We start from the raw sequence: 23,542 nt of genomic DNA, 5'->3' as shown, positions 1-23,542 counted from the left end.
AAAACTGGAAGCAAAAGTTAAAAATTGAAGCGATTAATTCCAGAACATAAATTGTGCCTCGCTAAGCGCATTACGAGGGTTCTTTGAACTTTTTTCGTAAAATGTGCGTGTACACTCCGAGCCAAACGCGTACACACTGTCGGAATTATTTTCATATTACGGCGACACACACCAGGAATGCTCGGCAATATTTTTCTTTTCTTCTATTTGCAGAATGAAGAGTGTAGTAAATAGCGACTAATCACATTGGCCCGGCCCTTGTTTTCCAACCGAGTTCGTTATTTATCTCCGCGTGTCGTACCGGTTGGGTGAGTGCCGTAGATGACAGTAGTCGGCACTATGTGTCGGCTCCGCTGCCTTCGCGCGCCCGGGGAAATGGAATATGTAAAATTTATGGACGAATTAGTGTCAGAATATCTGCAGCAAGAGGGAGGGTGTTGTGTTATTTTTAATGGCTTAACTTGCTTTGCTGGATGAATGCGCTGCAGTTTTGTAGCATCCTGGAAGAGACAAAAGGATCTGCGCATTGAGAGCATTACAATGCGCCTGAATAATGCGCATATTTTGGTGGCAGGTGTCAATAATAATGACAGCTTGAGGGAAAAAAAACTTAAAAAAACTATATTTTCTTAGCCTAAGTGATCGCACTGTTTTTTTTTTTTTTTTATTAAATTGCACATCGAAGCATATAATGAGCCGGTGGATACAATCTTTTGAAATTTAAATTTTGTTTACAGAGATATGACCTCTGAAAGTTTTGTACGTTAAGGTGTTCCTCGGGGCTCATCCCTAGGACCTTTCCTGTTTTTGACTTTTTGTATTAAAGGATTTGTCCCATTAATACATATTTTTTTACATTTAAAATGTAAATGATTTTTCGCAGGTTTAAATCTAAATATCTTTTCGAATGATAATAAAATTATAAAAAGCTATAAATAAATAATATTCCTTTATGTAATAAATAACATAATATACATTATGTAGTCTTTCAAGATTTCTTTTCACTATCACGTTTTTATTACACTCACTGGCCAAAAAATTAGAAGATTTATCTAGTAGGGCCTAGCTTTTGCCCCTACGCGTCGTGATTTGAATTCCACTAGATGCACGAAGGAGTTGCTCTAGATTTGACTATTCTTCCATTAGGATATTTGTTGTATCAGATGCTGTATTGTGGTCGGTAGAGAGCTACCATTTCCAACATATCCCAGATATTCATATCTGGGGAGTTAGGCAGTTAGGGTAGATGTTGCAAATCTTGGGACTCCTCGAGCCATTCGGATACAGTTTTTGGACGGTGGATAGTTGAGCTGTCGTCCTGAAAGAATCCATTGCAATTCGGTTGAAAAGAAGCATTGCATGGGTTGTTCTGTTGGACCAACTTTACCCTAGCGATTAAAGTTGGTCGGATACGACAGAAAGATATTCATAGGAGGCCCTGATATACCCCTTGAGCCCTCGTGGGTTGGTAGAATCGCCATCCTCCCCACACCGGGTGGAAAAGACCTGAGTTCGAGTTCCGGAACTCGGGTGTTTTCCTAAGGTTTTTTATGGGCCTCTTTCACAACGTGGCCCATTTAGTCGGTCTCTGGCAGCATGGTTTTTCCTCTTGGAAATTCTGGTTTTTCATCCAGCAAACAGAACATCGAAACATTTTGGCAATATCGACTGCTGCAGCAACAAACAAAAATTCTTCACCCTAACTAGCAGTTCCCCTGAATCCTTAAGGCATCCTCAACGATACTGGCAAAGGTTGGCTGTTGCGATGAATTATTCAAAAAGCTAAAAGTGCTCCGGGCCAAATGTAAGCCTACAGGCATTAATTTCTGTAATAAAAATCGATCTTCGGTGTTATAGATGTCCGAACACTTTTTACAGGACCGTGTATATCATAGAAGATCGCAATGTATATAATGAGAAGGAAGACTCTTGTCATTACAAGGAGTCACGTGATACAAAGAGTGAAACACGTACTGCATAAATAATAACCCGAATTTCAGTGCCGGTAGGTTTCTCTGAAATATTAAATCGCCTACGAAGAAGCAAAATTAATATTTCATTCATCACAGAAAGTAGAATAATGGGGACTGAACTTGCTCGTTTGATTCGTCCACTCTTTAGAAAACAGACGATTTCTATGGACAATACCACCCCCTGCACGATTTTAATCAGTGTGTGTTTCCTTTTCTTGGCCCTGTGAGCATTTCTCAAATTTTTAGAATTATAACAAGAAATCTCGATCACAAGGGGTAGGGAAGGTTCCTATGGACTGGAGATGTGCGAATATACCTCAAATTCACAAAGGGGTTTCAAAAAGGTGACACGAGTGATTACAAGCCTGTTAGCTTAACGTCTGTTCCAGGGAAAATAATGAAAGTTACTGGTTAAAGAAGTAATGCAGGACCACCTAGACAGGAATGCAATTATACTTCAGTCACAGGTTGGATTTGTTAAGGGTGGTCTTGTCTAACGAATCTGATTGGACACTATGAAGCAGCAACAAAGCAACTGGTTGAAAAAATGTAATTTTGACATCTTAGATTTCTGAAAAGCTTTTGATATTGTTTGACATGAAGGATTGCTATACAGATTGGAGCAGTGTGGCATTGAGAGCAAGTTGCTGTTATTGATAAAGGAATGGTTGAGTGGGGGAAGACAAAGGGTGGTTATTAATGGACACTGGTCTTCGTCGACTAATGTTATTAGTGGAGTCCCCCAGGGTTCAGTGTTGGGCCCATTGTTGTTTTTTTTTCTTTATTAATGAAGATAGATCAGGCTTAATGTCCAAGTTTTGCGTATGATACAAAGGTTGGCAGCGTGGTTAATAACATCATCAGGGAGAACTACTGCATCAAGATAAAAAAAAAAAAAAAAAAAATAGAAGGATGAGCTGAGAAAGAGTATTTGTCAATGTTAAACTTCAGCTGAAGTTTAACATTGAGCTGAAGGCCATTCCAACTTTTGTTTATTCAAGTTCATGAGCCATCCTCGAAGATCACCGGCAGTATGGCATGGGACATTATCCTGTTGAAGAAAACATCGGTCTCCAACAAGCAACTGCTCCATCGTAAAGGGCATGGAGTTGTCCGCAATGTTCAGGGGGCTGTTGGCGTTCATCGTACATCGCACAATCACTTTTCATGATTGTGCGAGGCCATGCCATGAGGAACAGCCTCACACTATAACCGAACTTACTCCTAACTTCATTGTTGGCACAATGCACTCCATCAGGAGAAGTTCCAGGCATCCTCCACGCCTATTGCCCATTTGATCGAATCGAAATATGTGTAGCGAGATTCGTCTCTCCATGGAACTGATTTCCACTACTCTATAGATCAATTATAGTGTTCATTACATCATGCAGGACGAAACCGCTGATTGTAGTTATGTATGTTTGGCTTATGCGCCACCGCTCTCTCATGAAATCAAGACTACGTAATGTGTAAGTACAGACTTCAACCTTGTTGACGCCTTAAACTCCTGGACAGGATTGTATTACTACCCTTCCGAGTATCATCTAGTCCCACAGAGTGAGCGCGACTACCGTAGTGGTTTAATCGCAGTCCCTTTAGTCCCAGAGCTGTTTGACCGTTAATGGGAGTTGGGTCTATCTTTCTAGAACTACATAAATAAAATTCCCACGTATATTCGATGCCTCATGGGCTTAGTTTCCTTGGTGTTTAAAACGCGCATATTCCAGTGATTCGCATTCATGATACATGGCGCCTAATCCCCTTGTGTTGACGCAAATCCAAAACTTGCGATTTCCATGTGCAGCAAATCAGCTTTGTCTGACCTTAGGCAGGATGCACGTAGTGCCAGTAGCCATGTTTAATAACTTTCGCGTAATCATTACGTATTAAAGAGACCAGAGAAGCCATCTTACTTTGCATGTAATCAGTTGAACAGCAGCGTCTAATCAGAAACTACAAAAAGAGTTGGGGAAATGGGTGAAACGGATTTGCGTTGATCTTCGGGAATTTAATTAAGAAATTCTGTAAACAGAGGAAATATCCTAAGTAGAAGTTTACAGCTGTAGCAAATTGGAGGAGATTGTGGAGGGACAGAGAGGATAAAATCATCTCGCAAATTGGAGTTTATAAGCACGCGAAGGGCTGAAATGTAATTAGGAAGGAGTGGATAAAACAAAGAAGATTGTGGGGTTGCTTAAAAGGATAACGGAATGTGAAGAAATTATTCTCAGGAAAAAAAAAAAGGCAACAATGGAATGAAAGTGGAATTATGGACGAACTTGTGATTACCCAAAGAGCAAGAGACAAAAAATCCTTCCAAGAATAAACACGACATCTACACGATATCAAAACGTTTCTGTACTACAATTTACACTCAGTGATCACTGAATTATGACCACCCCCATCCGTAATGCACTATGCCGCATAGCTCGCAGTATAAAGAGCCGAACAGTGGCAATTTGCATCTGCTCGTGCAAATCAGAGTGATAAAGTAGCAGTTATGGGACGTAGTAAAGATATCACGGACTTTCAAAATGGCATGATTGGGGGAGCTCGTGCGTCGGGAGCTTCCTGACAAAACAGGGGTTTCTTTACTAGTTTTTAAAAGTCCGGATTCAAATCCATCAGAGACTGAAGGAGTTCTTAAAGACCTGGTCAATGCTGTAGTCAACTGGTCTCAGGAGTTTCTGCGCGAGAATTGGTGTTCCAAGAGCGGATAGACAGTGGATAGAGTAGCAGTCGCCGGCCAATGGCGGTTGCTCACGCTTCATCGAAGGTCGTCGTGGTTGCCTCGCCTTGTGAGAGCCGATGGACTGAAAACGGTGGAACGGCTCTCACAAGGCGAGACAACCTACAGCTAATTGAGAAGGTTACCAGGGTACAACCAGCGGTGTTTCCATGAGCATGATCCAACGAACTCCTTATGGGCTTGCGGAGTAAGCGCCCAATCATGGTATCTATGCTTACTGTCCTCTACAATACTTAAAGTTTGCAACCGAACGGGTCATTGGAACACTGGTGACTGGAAAAAGTTTCCTCTTCTGTGAATCACGTTTCCTGCTATGTAGTGTGGACGGTAGATGAAGGGTATGGCGATAGCCTGCGGAGAGGAATCACTCCGATGCCCTGGTCCAACAGAAACAGGCAGGTGTTTTGTATGAGGAAAGTTTTCCTGGGAATCTCTTGAAAGCTTCAAGCTCCTATACCGCATTCTGAATGTTAAAAACTACCTATCCATTGTGGCTGATCAGGTGACCCCTTCATGGTGACTGCTGTCTTCCCGGATGGCACAAATGCGGTCCAGGAGAATAATGTATCCAGCCACGTTGACGGTATTGTTCGAGAGTAGTTCGCTGAACGCCTAAGTGACATTCAGTTGTTATCTTGAATGCCGAACCATCAGTACTCTTGTGATGAATACAGAACCTCTGTAAAAGCCAGAAAAATGTTGTGTGTTGCATGTGTAGTTTAGTGTTGGGTTGTGTTGTTTGTACTGGCTTCTCAGCCACAGGGCCCCTAATGGGACCCCATGTTGCCTGCTACCACCACTGGGAGGTGAGCCAGGCGGTCCACAGTACTGTGGCTACTCTCCAGGGATCGTCTGAGCTTCCTGACGGAGAAGAAAAAAAAAAGCATGAGTGAGGGCGATAGCTGAAGGATGGGAGTATAAAGGGGGAGGAACAACATCAGTGCGTTTCGACAGGTGTGTCTTTTACGTAGAAAAGATTTGACTTACTCCGTCATACCTCTACATTTTACGTAGAAAAGTGTGCGCGGGGGTTGGCGAGCAAAGCGGCGAAACCCCCTAGTAATTATTATAATTATAATTATTTGTGTAGTTGTCTACTGACATCATGGACAGAAAGAAGTGTTTCTTTTGTAACAAATCTGGAGTGCGATTCCACTAATTTCCGAAAGAACATTTAAGGTAATTTATCATAATTGATAAAACCAGGAAATATTTAAGGAGATGTTAAAAAAGCACTACTGACTAGCTAATTAATCACTAATTCATAACTTATAACATTGATTAATATGAATAGTGTATTGATATTAATCGAAGTAATGGTTTATCGAATAATTAAATAATTTAAATTTATAGATATTTCTAGAAGATGGCAGCTCCCACTTATTTTAGTCTAGTGAACTGTCCACAAGAAAGTCATGAGCATTTTTCAGTCTTTATCTCTATCAGCATCTTTCTTACAACTCCAGCATCAAAATTCAGATAATTTTGATGCTGGAGTTGTAAGAAAGATACTGATATTTGTATTAGCAAAGGAAGCAAAGATTATCTCTCAGTATAGGGAATATATGTCATAGCATCTTTGCAGTTTATGAAATCAAGGACTGTATACTATTACTATTTTATTCAAATTAAAATTACAACATGCAGAAATTCAGTTCCAAAATCAAAAAGTGTTTTTAAAGTCTCATCCTTCCACGATCCTGGATGGTAGAACTTTTCCTTCGGGATCTTCGCAACAATTTGAAAAGAAATGGTTATCGCACCATTTGAAGTTTCTCTACAGATTAGTGTTGATAAACAGCGTCCCACGGCTTCTCTTCCGTTCTCCCTAATAAAGATGGCCATTATTACAAGAGCAGAGGCGACTTCTGCTACACAGCATGATTGCACTTTGTGATACTAGCGGTAAAGAGAAAAATAGCCGAACTCCCCAGGAAACGATTAAACTCCAATTATCGATCCACGAAAGAGTGCGACCTTGAACGCAGCTAAAAATTTCTAATCTGTCGAGAGAAGTGAAGCGTGTCATATAAAGTAGAATGTGGCTTAGAAAGAAACCGTTAAATCCTAACTTCAGATGACGCTGCAAGTCCTCCCTCTGGTCGTACTTAGAAAGTCCATGAAATTTCATTACACCCTCCCCCAATCAATCCCCATTCTTCCTGATGTTAGACACCACAGAATTCTGGAGCGGCCAGTTTTTGTTAGACAACTTTCCAAAAACGGAAGCAGTTAACCACGCGGGATATGTACACTACCCTCCAAAAAAAGTATCCGGACACCAGAATAACACTTCTCACATCGGATGTCTTGTTAAGACCTGTTATTCATCGCACTCCACCCACCATAACATCTATTGAAGTGGGTGGCACAGACGGAAATATGAAAATTGACGTGTGTCCGGATACTTTTTTGGAAGGTAATGTATGTATGTAGATGGCACGCATGAGTATGTGTAGGATTCACACACATACAGATACGAGCTAACCAACAGATACCAGTGAATTATACAGTAGAAGGATTTATTTCTACTTATCTTGAAACAAGATGGCTGCCATCAAATTATAAATCCTGAATATGAATACTAATTCTAAAGTATTCGGAAGGGCAACTCGCCTACTGCTGATGCTTTCCCGTAATCGAGGATCCAGTCAGCGCGGTAGTACAGTGATTATAATCACCATCCTTCTCCTCACATCGGGTGGGAAAGGCCCAGGTTCGAATCTCATCAATAACGCGAGGAACGAGTTCACGAGTCAATGTACATGTTGTGAGGGCCGAAAAAACTCGAATAAGTGAAGGAGGAAATCGCACTCGCTCAGTTGAGATCGATTAACAACAGTCCTAATTGAATAGCTCTTTTAGAGGTCCTGGTTCAAACCAGGAGCTATTTTTTTTCCCATTTTTAATGAACCGCAATCTTCTTCACCGCTCAGCTCTTATCTGTGGTATCGGTCATTGGAACAATGAAGTAACTGATTGCCAAACTGTTGTTGGTGGGCTCTTGTTTACATTTATCGTCATGCAGCACAATGTATTGTACTCTTATCAGGAAGGGAAGACGCCTCAGGAAATGTTAGGAGAACATTATCCGAAAGTGAAGCTGAGATATTATCAAGAAAACACAAAACAACAACAATGACGTGGAGAGTGCTCAAACCCAAAGCTTTCAGCGAAGAAATCAATAATTCTTTCTTTGATTATTAACAAGACCCATTAGACTGCAGGGCTAACATTGCTATGAAAGGAGAAGCCTTTCTCTTCAGCCGTGAGATATATTTGTAAACTGAGGAATAAATTGAAAGTAGTTGAAACCAGAAAACAAATTTGGAGCATGAATTACTCGGAGTTTTGGAAAGATAACGCTCTCAGATGGTTAAATAAACATCTCCCGGGTAAAGAATCCAAAAAACAGTAGCAACTTTTTTAGGCAACAAAAATCTACACATCTGATCCTTATAGATCTTTGGGGGGAGGGTACCATCTGTAAGAACCACACATTGCGTTCCAATAACCTCATTAAACCCAGATTAGTTTCCATCCATCCCCACAAACCCTTTGAGGCATAAACGTGTGAATGGTTTCGAAAATAAATCAGTTATCTCCCCCCCCACCCTTGATGATATTAATGTTTAAATTACGGTATTAATCGGCTTTCTGTGTATAAATATAACTGAGTCACATATCGTGGTATTAAAGAAAGATATCCGGTAATTGGAAGTGGCTCTTATTATTACATGCACGTGTGGGACCGCGTTGAGTTGGTACGTGTTACTTTTAGCCTTTTGGGTGAGCATTCATCTGCAAGGATTTTCCGCCTCTTAACGTATGATGGATGCGCTGAATTTATGAATTAATTAGTGCCTTTCCCAACGTCAGCCGTGCTAGAGTCAAATTCGCTGTTTTGTAAGAGACGTAATTAACCGTGTTTTTAATTGCTCAAATGACCTTTGATCCATTTAGTCGGTGTTATTTTAAACGCCTCTCGCTGCAAACAGTCAGCCTTGCACGCTTTTTGACAGATAAAATACCCACAATATTTGTAATAACTTATGGCCCAATACGATAATAGCTTATTGTACAAAAATATTCGCAACCACCTTTATCGGAGAAATAACAGCCCATATTCAAATCTGATAAACGATCCCGGTTGCTGTTATTTATAGTCTAAGGGATTTATTCTTTTTTTTTCTGATGTGGCATTCAACGATTTTGTTTGCCAAAAAAAAATCATTATACTTGCTGCATGCTCTTTAAATTCTGTTATGGCACAGTAATATTATTATTATTAAGAATTTTAAGAATTTCATATTTTTAAACTAACTATATATAATTTAAATAAAAATACAATGAAAAAACTCTGAATTCTTCTAAATTTAAAAGCACAAAATGTAACTTTTATTTAACACCTTTTGTTTTTTCTGAAATATTGCTAATATTTATTAGCAAGTCTGAAAATCATTTTTGTGTTACAAGAAAGCAATCGATCTGAAAGTAAGTGTTTTTCATCTTGATTTTTAACACCTTGACTTTAAAGTAAATTTTTTCATCACGATTTTAAAAGTAACTGCGTTCATCACGATTTGCTTTCTTTTCTTTTTTTTTTTTTTTTTTTGTTGTTATAATTACGGCTGCTGTTTTTGATTCTCTTAAAGGGTATCCCATTTGCACATCCTCCAGTTGGGGAGTTAAGGTGGCGAAAACCAGTGCCTTTATGGAAAGACAAATCCTGGTGCAATGGCCAACGTCGTGATAGAGCAAAAAATTTCGGTCCTCCTTGTTTTCAGCAGAATCCGTACACGAAACAATTTGAAGGTCACGAGAATTGTTTGTACCTGAATGTGTGGACACCTACTTTGAACACCTCGGTAAGGAAGCATCGCATATTAGCCTTTAGCCTTAGAAGCAAAATAGCGTTATTCTTTATAATTATAATATTTTAGCAATGAAATTTATATTTTAATACGAATATTATCCCTCACGTTAATCAAAAGATTTAAGAATAAAATATATAATCATCGTAGGTTGAAGTATTATGGGTTGATTATTTTTGCAAAATCACTTATTTTTACAAATAAGAAAGTGAAATATAAATTGACACCATTTTAAAGTATTCAAATTAACATTAAACTTAAAATGCATATAATTTAGATAATTTACTTTGATTTATATTAATACTTTTCCTTTTTTTTTTTTTCAGTAGGCAAAAATTTTATTAACAGTGATGGAAAATGCCGGTATACTCCTAATGTATACCACTTAAGTAGAACCACATATCACTGTATTAAAAAATAGTTATTAATATATTTACATGATAGTTCCATATTTTTCGTGGTCCATGGCTTCTACTTCAAATATAAAGGTATTTTAAGTCTTCATTGACTTTAATTCATCGAGTAAGGCTCGTTTGATTCGGATAGTTAAAACCTGGATTCGCCAAATATGGAAACCATGGCAACTAAGAACTCTGTTAAGGCGACTACATTTTATAAGACAGTCTAGCAGCTGTAGGTTGAATTGCCAGTTCGTATTAGCAATTCAGCTTCCTTCTATAAATTGCTCGCTGAATTCTAAAAGTTCTTTCCAGGAATACTGTTGACCTAAAAATCCTCTGGGGCCGCTGAATTTTCTTTTAGGTGGCCTGCGGCAATTACACTTGTTTACTGTGTCGAAGTTGTTTACAAACAACAAGCTATAAAAATTCTAAAAACATTCACTAAACTGTAAAAGGGTTTAAAGACTCTTTGCTTCATCTAGTGCTTCATGTACAAAATCGTGAAACCCAAGAAACCGTAGCAATTCATTATATTATAATCAATCAATCGCTAAAGAAAGTTTTGTTCGTGTGCACAATGGTCATAAGTCGAGCATTGGTAATTTAGTGAGTGACCCGATAATTTATCATCTTCTGTGCTTTTTTTATTCATCATCATCAGTATTTAGTCTTGTGACTGGTCAGTTCCTCTTATGAGCTGTCGCCATCTTTGTCTTTCCTGTTTTAGTTCCTCGAAGTTTTGAAGTCCTGCTTCATCTAGTAACGTCCCGATGAAGATATTTTTGGTCTACCCCTAGGGCGTTTTCCCTCCACACTCCATTGCATCCAGAAAAGATCCGCCATGTCGGATCACGTGGCCCACCCATTTTAGTCTAGTTGATCTTATTCTACCTAAAACTTTCCTTGGTTTTTGGACACGTCTTAATACTTCCACATTTGACACTTTTTCAGTCATTTTATTTTTTTTCCATTCTGCACCAGCACCACATCTCGAAGGCCTCAAGTCTCTTATTTTTTTGGTCATCAAATGAAATTTGTCAAATTCTTTCATTTAACTTTCATCGGTTGCTGTTACTGGTCTTCCCGACTTTGGGTCATCCAAAATGCGAATGAGGCCCAACTGATTACGAATTAGATTTCGAAAAAAGCAGATGATAATAAACTTTAAATTATATAAATCTGTTCCTGATTTTAAAACATAGAACACTTTCCCATTCGTGTTTTTGAACTAAGATTTTTGAATCAAGATATCTCATTTTCTGGCCATTATTACCATGTACTATTTTCCCCAGGCAGGTCTGGAGGTGATGGTATGGATTCACGGAGGATTTCTACAGTTTGGCAGCGGACACCAGCCTGGACTGAGTCCATCTGGACGCGTTTCAAAAAGGGTTGACGCTGTTTTCGTTTCAATGAATTACCGACTTTATACGATAGGGTTCATGGTCCTTGATGTTCTGGTGGACAACACCATTACCGACTCGTTGGGAAACTATGGAATATGGGATCAGCTAATGGCTCTTCACTGGGTAAAAGAAAACATCAACTGCTTTGGCGGTGATCTGGAAAAAGTAAGTATCATGCATTGCATAACTAGCTCTAGTTTGGCGCTCCTAAATGCTAATTCGAAAACCAATTTGTAATTTCAAACATCCACTTTTAAGTATAGGTCTGAAACAGAGCTGCATATCATGGTGTAGGACAAAAAAATTGCCCAAAAATTAAAGATGTCTAATAATACATCCTAAATTACAAGTACAAGAGTAAAGAATCACTACTTTCTCGTACATTGAAATATTCTTCATTAGACACAGACTGCCCAGTCAAAATATTATGATTATCTTCCTGCGTTATCAATATGCTGTTCCTTCTAGCCTGGTGGCACATATGTCGCGGTGAGAAACTGTAGGTTCGTAGTATGCGAGGAGGCATGCAATCCAATCCTATCCAATCGGATCGACATGGGCTACGGACGTAATCGGACCGACTTCGAAGAAAGGGATGAAAGGTGGTAGAATTGAGGAAACAAACTGCGAATCTTGTGGTCTGTTCGCGGACTGTAGTTAAAGCATTCCAAGATTGGAGACATAGTGGTCAGACAAGCAGTCGCCAGCCCACTAGCAGGTCCCCATGTTTCACCGATGGTCGTTGTGAACGTAGGCTGTCTCGCCTTGTAGGCGCCGAGGGATGGAAAACAGTGGAACGGCTGCCATGGGTTTGAACCAGGGGACAACCAGAGATATTTCCGACACATTATTCAACGAACCTTCCCCGATATAGGCATTCGGGGTAGGTGCCCAGTCAAGACACCCATGTTTACTGACATCCATAGCTAACGATGCCTGAAGTTTGAATTTGGGAGTCATTGGACCATTGACGACTGGCAAAAGATGCCTTTCCCGATGAATCACGTCTCCTGCTATGCAGATATTGGGTAGATGAGATGCAGATGAGACAAAACTACGGAAGGAATCACTCCGATGTCCTGGTCCAAAGGAAACAGGGAGGTGGCTGCAGTGTTTTGGTATGGAGGATGATTTCCTTGAATCTCATGGAGCCCTCATATACCTAGACCTCACTCTGAATGCTTAAAACTACCTATCCATTACGGCTGATCAGTTACACCTCTTCATAAGAACCATCTTCCCAGATGCCATAGTTATGTTCCAGCAGGATAATGCGCCCTGCAACGTTCAGACTTCTTATAGAATCCATGGCAGTAACCACAGTGCACATTAGTGAATATCTGAACGTTTCTGCAAACCTAATACAATAAACGATTAGTCCATTTGTCAGTTTAATAATTTATTCTTTTCATAATTGTCATTACCGTTTCAATATTAGATTTGCGCATACCAAACATTGTACTGTGCACAATAATGAACAAGTTTTTACTTGTTCATAAATAATAAACAAATTGCTTGAATAAATAAATAATTTATCCCACTATTGTTTTATTTAAATATATATCTCTTTGCTTAATACATAAAGACACAAGCTCCAATCGTGAGAAAAATGTAATACTGTGCAGGAATAGAGGATTTTCGTACTACGTACTAAAAGCGATATTAAATTTTAAAATAAATTTTCCTTTTATACTCCGGGATGACCATACTGTAAAGGAGTAGAGTTCAATTTCCTTTTATGTGGATCACGAAGTGGAATTCAAACTCAAACTTGTTTTCACTTTTATCTGGTTGTATTTACAGAGAAGATGGTTACCGCGGAAACGGAAATGACGTAATTGATGGAAGGCTTTCATTGGAGAAATGATTTTGTAGCAGTTTAGGAGTTATTAAAGACTCAATATTGTCATTGCTTCATTATTTCCTGTAGTTCTTGATACGGAGAGACTTTTATAGGCTAAGTCTCATTGCCCATCCATCAAGTAGCTGATTCTTATCCTTTATTAGGCTCCTGGAATCCCGTGGCAAAATTTTTTGTGCGTGTTGAGCATTTTACCAAGACCGCTACCATTGAAGCGTACTGACCAAGTTAATTAGGATACTTAAGCTGATGGGTATTAGCCGTGTAGTGCAAGGAAGCCACGGGCAGCTTTAAAAAAAGAAAGAAATAGAAATAAAAGTAATAATTAATGACAGGTAAAGCACGCGAAAAGAAGTAAATCATAGTCTTGTTGTGATCAGATGAATTTGTTGTTTACTATTTAAGTGGCGTACGTTTATTTTTTTATTTACTTTATTATTATTTATTTTTTCGCTCAGGTTACCGTATTTGGTGCAGACGCTGGTGCAGCGTCCATAATGGTGATGATGGCGTCCCCAGTGGCCGAAGGACTCTTCCGAAGTGCTTGGCTGATTGGTCCCACGGACGTCTTAAACCACACCTTCGTAGACGTGTCCAAGTACAATCGTGCATTCTTTCAGCAGAGAAGTGGCTGTCGTGATGCTAAGTGCCTCAGGGAAATGACTCCCAAAGAAGTGATTGGCACTTTCTTAGGAAAAGACGACCCGTCATTTAGAATAAGAGACCAGACGGATCTTCCCATTCAGGGAATTTACTCCGAACAAATGATCTCAGTGGATGGTAAGCGACGTTAATTCGATTCCCACCCTGAAATGTTAAAATAAAAATTTATGAATTGTTGCGTAACTTTAAAATAAATATTAATATTTGAAAAACCATATAGACTTAACTCATTTGAACATTAAAAATTAATTATTAATGTAGATATGTGGATGCCTGGTCGTTTATTAAGAGACAACAAAGATCTCAGTGTTTTGAATCAGAGGGAATTTATATATCAAATTCTCTATTCTGTTATAATAGAAATATAACTAAACTTCATTAAAATCATATAAAAACAAAAATAAATAATAATAACAACAAAAATGGAATAATCATGCTATTCAGATGACTGGATGATTCTCCCAATTCTGCTTTGAATTTAGCGAGACCCACTGCCTCGAGTCCTCGACCATGCTGGAAGGCATCTTAACTCAAACATGAAATCTCAGTATCAGGTTTGAGAACAGACCTTCCTCGTTCATTTTATTCAATCCCTTCAGCCAACTTCTCTTTAATAGCGAAGACCCAATAGATCACACCATGTGCCTTCTCAGCGGTCAGTCCATATTGCATGGAAAAGTTCATGTCAGATTGAATCCTAACACCTAACTCTTTTTCCAATGTTTGCTCCTTTCTCCTTGGCTTATACGTGACTCTACGATTTCTGTTCCCCAAAAATACATAATCTTACATTTAAAAAAATTAAACTTCGAGCTCCCTACCATTTATTTGAAGTAATTACAACTTCCACGATCAGCTTATTTTACAGCTGCCTGGGTCACATTTTGGTCTTCATTTATTACACGAAATGGTATCATTAAATGGCCAAACACTTGATTGGCAAGAAACGCACGTAGTGCTTCCCATTTGGCATTTTTACAACCAAAGCCTCACTTGTGCAAATTGGTTTTTATTTCCTGAAGAAAGTACCACCTAAAGAGAACGCTCGTGTGCGGAATATCGAGGCAATACCACTCTCCTCTTCATTGCTGATGGAATTGTACTTTGCTTCCGATTTGGTATTTGAGAAATGCACGAGGCTAACGGGCCGATGGGATAATTTCGGGACGGAAGCTTAACTTGGAGAATGAAGTCTGGTTAATTTAGCTCATTCCTGAAAACTGAGTTCATTAAGAGTCATCTTTGACTTTTCTTTTTATCCAGGAACCTTTTCAAGTGGTACGTTAAAAGCATGCCAAACTCTATAATTATTATCTAAATCTCTGAATAGCGTTAGAGTACATAAAAGATAAATCATATATTTAAAAATAACACAATTTATTGTTCGCGAGTGTACAAGTTACACTAATGATGTCCTTTACTGTAGTCTGATCTCTTCTTTCTTTCCACTCCCCCATCCTTTCTGTAGGCGAGCTATTGAGAGCAATTCCCTCAGAAATATTTCAGACAGGACAAGGAAACGATATTCCAGTTCTCGTAGGTAAGTAACATTTGTTCTTTAAAGTGAATCAGTACAGGAAATCATCCGGAATGCTTTGTAAGAATTTGAGGGGGAGGAAAGAGGGGTTTGGGTGGGGCAATACTAATTTAATTCCGACACGTACAACAAACGTGTTGGAATAAAATTGAAGGGATTTTACTCGATTTTAAGGACTAATATTTATTAAAATAAATTACTTTTAGACTGTCTGCAGTTATTTAATAAATGGAAGATGTCATTTATTTGAAAGTGGTGCAATACGAGTGCAACTCACTATGAAGACAACGCTATGAAGACATTCTGCTTGTTGACAGTTAAGCTCAGCCTTGCTTTGAAGGCTGAGCTTATTCATTTTACTCAATCCCTTCAGCGAACTTCTCCCTAACAGCAAACCCCAGTAAATCATAGACAGGACATCATGTGACATTGATGTCACTTCTTCATCTTATCAGATGAAGCAGAACATTATCACAATCATTATCATATCATTTTATCATTATCGTTATGTTGTCCACTAGAAAAACCACAAATAAATGGCCATTTTTTATTTCGTGATATTTCACATAGATGGAACAAGCGGAAGTGGCTAGAGGCTCTAAACATAAGTGGTACTGAAGGTACAGCTTTAATAAGGAGAGAGACACAGATCTTAAAATCTACAGTACTACAGAATGCTGAAATTAGTCCTCACTGAAGAAGAGGACTGTTTATATGAAAGCTTTGATAACTTTAGTATTTATATTTTTATCCCGTTGTAAGTGTAATTTGTACAAAGCAAGTTTATCGTAATGTATAATAAAGTATTGTACATAATTTACTGCTTAGCTTATTGAAGGCAACGGTTGCCTGGAAACCATCATAGATTTTATTCACAATTCTAAGTAAAAATATTTGTATATTTTCACTTTTAATTTAAAAAAAAGATCTTTCTTTATATATGTAAATATAAAAAGGATTTTTAATATAAAACCTTAAAAATATTCTTTAAATAAAACTATTAAATAATAGAAATTACTTCACATTATTTTGAAAAAAAAAATAGGAACTGCATCGCAGGCTGTGGACTTCTGGCCTGGTCCAGACAATCTGGAATCGTGGACTTGGAACCAATATAAAAAATACGTCACTACAAGTCTGGATAGTTTCGGACCGCGAGTGAGCAGAATGGTTGTACAACTGTATAACGCCTCTCTCTTTCCAGGTAAGCAATTTTTTGGTTGTATTTTATTGCGTGTCCAAAATATGATTTTGAGATGACTTGCACAATGTGTCCAGTAATTATAGTCACATACTGAGGAGAAATATCCCAATTTGTATGAAACGTAAAATTATGAACCAATGTATACTACCCACCATGACTTATGGAAGTGAAACTTGGGCACTCACAAAAAGAATAGAAGAGAAGCTGAGAACTACACAACGAAGAATGGAACCAATTATATTGGGAATCAGAAACATGGATTAGGCAACAAGTACAAATAAAGGACATTCTTATCAAAACTAAAGAACTGAAATGGCCTTGGGCAGGATACATAGCCTAAGACATGATGACAGATGGACTAAGAGAATAACAGAATGGTACCCAAGAGGAGCTAAAAGAAAACCCGGAAGACAACAACGGAAATGGACAGATGAAATTCACAAGTTCGTGGGTAGTAAATGAATGACCATTGCACAAAACAGAAGGAACTGAAAAGTTGCTGGAGAGGCCTTCATTTGCAGTGTTTTTAAAATGACTGATGATGATTTGTCCAGTAATGACCACACATTGTCAGGTGGATGGTCATGCCATCGAGTTTCCATTTCCAGTAATGGGTCGAGATCAGCTGAGTTGGGCGGCCATGGAAGGTCGTAGAATCCACTGCAATGTTCGTGAAACCGGTTAGCAACCCGTCGGGGTTCTTGTCTTGTTGATAGACGCTGGAGTTGTCTGAATACACGGGCTCATGAAAGGGTACTTGGTTGTCGACGATAAAAACGTAGGCGTTCCTATCGAGCTGTTGATTAACGGTGATCAGAGGACTCAAGGCATGCCACGATAACATTCCCCAAACAGTCCGACCGGCCTCACCTTGCTTTCTCCAAATGGGGATTTGCCCATCAGTATTATAGAGTCGGAAACAGAATTCATTGGACCAGGCGACTAGGCAACTGATTTCCACATGTCGATGCTCCAGTGTTGTTGCTGACATTGACATGCCCATGGAAAGTACAGTTTATTTCGTCTCGTAGTATAAATGTTGGTCTTGCAGTTGCTGTTCCTGCGTTGTACTGGGTGATAAGCTGGGCCACTGAGTTGCGTTGCTGCCGTGTTACTAGGTGAGACGCACAACACTCACTATGAGCGTCGACGACAAGTGGCTGTTTCATGTATGACCTTTGGCTGGTTGTTCAACCGCTGTTGAGTCAGTCACAGTAGACTCGTGACACCATACAACAGGAGAACTTGACCATGTTAGCTCTTGTCAAGACCTGCACGTCTTGCCCCAACAGTCACTCCACGTTCGAAGTCGAAAAGATCTCTAGGCTGATCCATTCCCACACAGGGGGAAAGTTGTTAATTCACAGCCAACTCAATGTATTTTTATAAAGTTTAATGGCCAGTATATTATTGTTGCTAAAAGTTTTTTTTAAAGTTTCCTATACGAAACATAAAAGTAACTGTTTATAGGCGCGTTAGCATATATACAAATAATGCGCCTACTGTCTACACCATGTTCGTCCGTCCGCATGTAACAACTCGATTCCCAGTAGACAAATTTTCACGAAATTTTATTTATTTATTTAATATCGAAATTGTAATGTCCAACTTTTATATTTAGGTGTATTAAGCAACACACTGCGTACATTATACTTGTTTGCTTTCTGTTCATAAAGTTATAATAAACTCAACATCGAATTTCTTCTTAGGTGTATCAGTAACTCCTGAGCTTCTCTACACAACCATGGTGTCAGATGTACGACAAACTTGTCCAATTAACGATCTCGCACGCGAAATGGCTGCTACTTTTGAATCTCCCGTCTACCGCTATATACTGACCTCACGTCCTTCGCAACCGGTAAGATACAAACTTTAATTTTTCTTAGACACCTTTATGCGTGTTATACCAGCTGATAATATTAGATAAATTATAAATATAATTAAATTATCAAACTTCTTCTTCCTCTTCAAATCAGGACTCATTGGAGAGGAACTTAACTATAATCACATAACATTTTATATATATTTTTAAAATTATCTCTTAATATTTAATTTAATTATAATGCCATCAATATTGGAAATGCATATTTTTAAACCACCTTTCGAATAATCTTCTTCCAGGTTCGTCTGTTCGACTATGACGCCACCTATAGTTTCCACCTATGGGAAGTCGCGGCGTTTTTCGATAGTCTAGATCTATTCATGAAAAATCCTGCGGATGAAGATAGAGCCTTTGGAGATTTCATCCAAACATTAGTGATGAGTTTTGTGAGATCCGAAGGAAAAGATGTTCAAATGCCAGAGTGGATGAAGTACCCCAACAATCTGGCCCTTCTCGCAACCAATTTCACCGTGGTCGAAACCTATCATTGGACAGAGTGTAAATTCTGGACTACAAACGGCATGAATGCGTACTCCTGGGTCAGTTAGAACCTTGGAGATCATTTTTCCTTTGGAAATTTTATTTTCATCTGTCTTCCTCTCCTTTCTTCACCCCTGTCGTCTCTCCATCTCTCTTTCTGTCTCTTTCTCAACGGCTGTTTCTTCTATTAACAATTGCTCCATCACCAACAAACACAGAAGAGCGAAAAACCCATCGACTTCTCCAAAGAACGAACTGTATTTCTTCATCTTCAAGATAATCAAGCGTGGATAGCATAAAGTCTCTAATCAGGGGTGTAGTGAGGTCAAAGAAAATTTCCGATCAAGAGCCCTTTTGAGTATCGTTGCCCCTCCTAAAAAAATGCTGCACAATATCTCAAAACCGACACCATTAGCATCCACTCACCGAATCAAGATATTCATACAATAAAGGTATCTTTCATTTACAATAATAATCCTTCTACTTTTAATATCTCACACTGGTGGCGCTATTTTTTATGACCTTATTTAATAATGGCTAATTATTACGCATCTTGTTATAAAGGGATATAGAATTTGACTAATTAATTTAATAAAAGTTTGTAATAAAACATTGATAACTTATTACTAATAAAGTATTGGTTAAAGTTGCTTTGATTAAAAATTAGTAACGTTATTTTTATTTATATCACTGTTGACGTGATATAAATAAAAATAACATGATATTTATTATTGTTTTAGGACTGCTCACTGTGCCATTGAATGGAAGATAATCAATCATTGAAGAAGAATGAAAAATATATTCTGGTTGTGGTTATTTATTTGTGTGTGGATGAAATAAATATTGTTACTGTAAATAAACACATGCGATATTTGCTAGTGTTTTTATATAAATTTATATAAATAAAGTTTGTTAATAATTATACGTTTTTCTGTTTTTATTATGCACTTTGAGGATATTTGTGCTCAAAGACATCCAATTTATATTTAGACTCTTCTTGTTTTACTGTGGTAAAACAAGCTTCCGTTCAAGCGTGGTCATTGTAGATGAAACTCGTGCACGCGCTTTGTTTAACTAGCACGACCACGGGTACCATTCTTGATTTCCATATGTAACGTATTTATGTATTCATAGCCGAGGAAGAGACACACACAGTGTCGAAAGCTTCTGTTAAGTATTTTATTTTATCAAAAGAAGGGAGCGCAGAGAGCGAAGCCCCCTAGTTATTATTATTATTTTATGGAAACAAAACTGATTTGAATAATTAATATAAGGGAAACAAACCATGAAAATAAGAAATACTTAGTTTATAATTAAGGCAATGAGAACAGCAGTATTGGATTGCTGAAGTTATATAGAAATAAAGGCGTTGCCTTTAAAGGATTATCCACAATGTTAAAGTTAACCACAGATTTTCGAAATTCTGAAAGGCTGTGTTGGCATTTTAGTGAAGTTTTTTTTAAAGATTTCCCGCTTCATTAAATTTCTATCACAGTTGGTTCGTGTCAGCAAGACATTTCAACAGCAAAGGTTGGATTTAGCCCTTGGGTTTATTGAATTCATGCGAGATGTGATTGTGTTTTCCAAGAGACCAATCACGGATGGAATATTCGAAGATTCATCGAAGGAATTCTGCTGGCTCCTTAGGAGTTTAATTTCCGGACTGATTAAATGAAAAAGGTGTCTCAAGATCCGCTTCACGATACGTTGGGAATGTGTAATAGCCTTTTCGCTTAGCCACTGCTGTGGACTAGATTTCATTACCGATATTTAACAGTCCTCCACCACGAGATGTTTTGTCGCACTGCTGCCTTCGAACGAAACTTTAAAGCACCCAGAATTAAAGTTCAAATCCAGTGACAGTTTTGACAGTTAATTATACGCATCCATATAACATTTTCATAACATTTCACACATGGCAGGCAGCGTGGATTTGTCATGACATCTTTCCTGTAAACTAAAAGTTAATACTGTAATTAGACATTGATTGATAAACAGGGCACAAAATGTAATTTAAAATGGGCTTCGTTATTCATCCTAATGACAACATTAATCTTTAATAATGTGAGTCTTGATTTCGGAAAATGCTGGTCCCTTTTTGTTTTCGAAATAATGTTTCGAGAATAGAATGCTCAGCGTCAAGATATGTGAAGATAGGATGTCAAGAAACAGTAAATACACAAGAGGCCAAAAGTTAAGTTTTAATCATAATGCACCTTATGAAATTCTGTCAGATATTTTGTGAAATAGTATTATTATAACACTGAACGGTATTATAATAATATTGTGAGTATTCTGGGATTGTTTGATGAGAAGTATAATCACTCCTGAATCCAAATATCTCTCGCAACGAGCTCCTCTCAAGGCCTTGTGGTGATAAATCCCGCTTCTTGTAGACAACGAGCAGATCTTAGAGAATGTACCGCCCTGTCTCTCTGCCCTAATTTAACTACCTAAACACGCTCAAAGACCTCTATAATCTTGGGTATTCCCAAGAGGGCATTTCCCGAAATTTATTCAAAACTTCTTGAATAATTGAACCTTTCAAGTTCGAGAACCTAAAGCCCTTTATGGAAACTATATCCAAGAAGAGGGAGTTCCTCAGACCCGAGTGCCGCTCTGTTTTCCTTATAATCAACTCAATTACTAAATGTGGAGTGTCATCAAACTGTCCGGGAACTGAACTAATATTTGGGAAACGATAAACTGGAAGGTGAGCCAGAGCGAGGGACAACTTTGACAGACAAGCGACCCACTTAAAATTTTCAAACTACTGTAATTCATCGGACAACGCAAAGTACCTTCTGAAAGCTGTTTGCAACATATTGTGAGTTTAAGTTGCCCTTTTTCCTAATTCGAAACAAATTGGATGCAAATTCGCAGCATATTAAAAATATTCGCGTTACCTACACGAGATAACTCGCGTCAAAATGAAATACAGATTGCCATTAAGAAACTTCAGAAAAAAAAATTAAAATTGTCAAAATATTCTGGATACTGGAACACGTTCGCATCACTGGAGATAAATGTACCAATAAAGCTGCCTAAATTGTTACAAGCTCTATTCAATTAGCCTTTCATACACTGATATCTTCACTCATCTGCAAAGAGAAGATTGGCTCATTAGTCTTGACTCCAGCAGTAGTGTTGTCTCCATTTAGTCAACTCCTTTCACCCGAGATTGACTAACTACAGCCCAGAATTAAGAGACCCCTTAGGAATTCCTCCACTCTCTCTCTCTCTCTCTCTGGCAGGATTCGATTAGTGACCGAATCATTTGCGTCCACAAGGATGGGGTACACTTAAATAGAAAGGGTGCAAGAATATTTGTGATGCTATCGAGGCAGTGTTAGGTGGGTCGGAAAACTGCTAGCTTAGGAGGGGGGAGGATCACAGACTAATAGATTAACAATAGCCGCAGGCAGAGGTGAAAATAATTCTTGAATTACTTCTATTAGAATGAACAGCAGCCTAGAGAGCAAGTTGCTGGGGGCTTCAAGGGCATCTGGGAATCATCATGGAACAAGTAAATACATGGGCTGTGTTAGGATAACTAAGAATAAGAACAAATGCATTTATACTTCATGTACACTAATGCTAGAAGAATAGTAAATAAATTTGATGAATCCGAAGTGCTGATCAAGACATTAAAGGCGGATATTGTTGGGATATCAGAGACGTGGTGTCACGCAGGTATAAGGAATGCAGAACTGGAATTTGGGGAGTACAATGTGTACAGGAAGGATAGACAGGATAGGAAGAGAGGAGGGGTTATGCTATTAGTTAAGAAACACATAAAATCTAAGGAAGTGCATCCAGCTGACATGGGTGGACAGTATTAGTATTAGCAATGGTCAGAGAAATAAATATTCTGTTTATACTCCGCGACGACCAAACGGTCAGAGGAGTTCACAAGATAGACAGAATACAAGAAACAGCACCGTATTCAGCAGTCATGGGCTTCAACCCCGGTCACTCAAGGCACGTGGTACAAGGAAACCTATGGCTTATGCTGCCAGCCAAAAAAATAAATTAATAAAATAAAATAATAAAAATAAATAAATAAAATATTAATAATAAGAAGAAAATAAATATTTAATAAGAGAAAAGAAAATGGACAACCTAAGCGTTTCCCTACCGTAGGTCCAGCTGACCCTTGAATTTCCCCAAACTGTCAGCCTCTACCACCCATGAAGGCAACTTATTCCAGTAATTTATAACTCGCTGGCTAAAATAAAACTTCCTGCAATCCAGTCTAAACATCTCCCCCGTAACTTGAATTTATGTCCCCTAGTTCTTGAATCATTTATAACTGTGAAATTTTCGTCCTCATTCATTTTAGTTATGCCCCTCATAGCCTTAAACACCTCAATGAAGTCTCCTCTAAGGTGTCTAGTTTCCAAGCTCTGCAACCCACATATTCGAAGTCTTTCTTCATAAGGACGCCCTTTTGCCGATCTCACCAAGCGAGTTCCCCGTCTTTGGACCCTTTCAAGAAGAACAATGTCTTTC

At 38.4% G+C, this 23,542-nt stretch overlaps 1 protein-coding gene across 1 annotated transcript in view; it reads left to right on the top strand.

The window, feature by feature from the left end:
* Positions 1–19,786, top strand: part of LOC150082154 (uncharacterized) — a 79,499-nt gene extending 59,713 nt beyond the window's left edge. The window contains exons 3-10 of the mRNA XM_090380017.1: positions 9,378–9,590; positions 11,290–11,568; positions 13,723–14,044; positions 15,396–15,467; positions 16,510–16,668; positions 18,378–18,526; positions 18,790–19,482; positions 19,771–19,786. Coding sequence (XP_090236143.1) covers positions 9,378–9,590; positions 11,290–11,568; positions 13,723–14,044; positions 15,396–15,467; positions 16,510–16,668; positions 18,378–18,526; positions 18,790–19,098 — 1,503 coding nt within the window. The 3' untranslated portion in view covers positions 19,099–19,482; positions 19,771–19,786. The remainder of the gene's footprint in view (positions 1–9,377; positions 9,591–11,289; positions 11,569–13,722; positions 14,045–15,395; positions 15,468–16,509; positions 16,669–18,377; positions 18,527–18,789; positions 19,483–19,770) is intronic.
* Positions 19,787–23,542: the final 3,756 nt, after the last annotated feature.

The sequence above is a fragment of the Mastigoproctus giganteus genome, chromosome 8, assembly GCF_048544385.1.
Source record: "Mastigoproctus giganteus isolate SK-2022 chromosome 8, ASM4854438v1, whole genome shotgun sequence".
Classification (NCBI taxonomy): domain Eukaryota; kingdom Metazoa; phylum Arthropoda; class Arachnida; order Uropygi; family Thelyphonidae; genus Mastigoproctus; species Mastigoproctus giganteus.
This window is presented reverse-complemented; position numbering and strand designations above follow the sequence as displayed.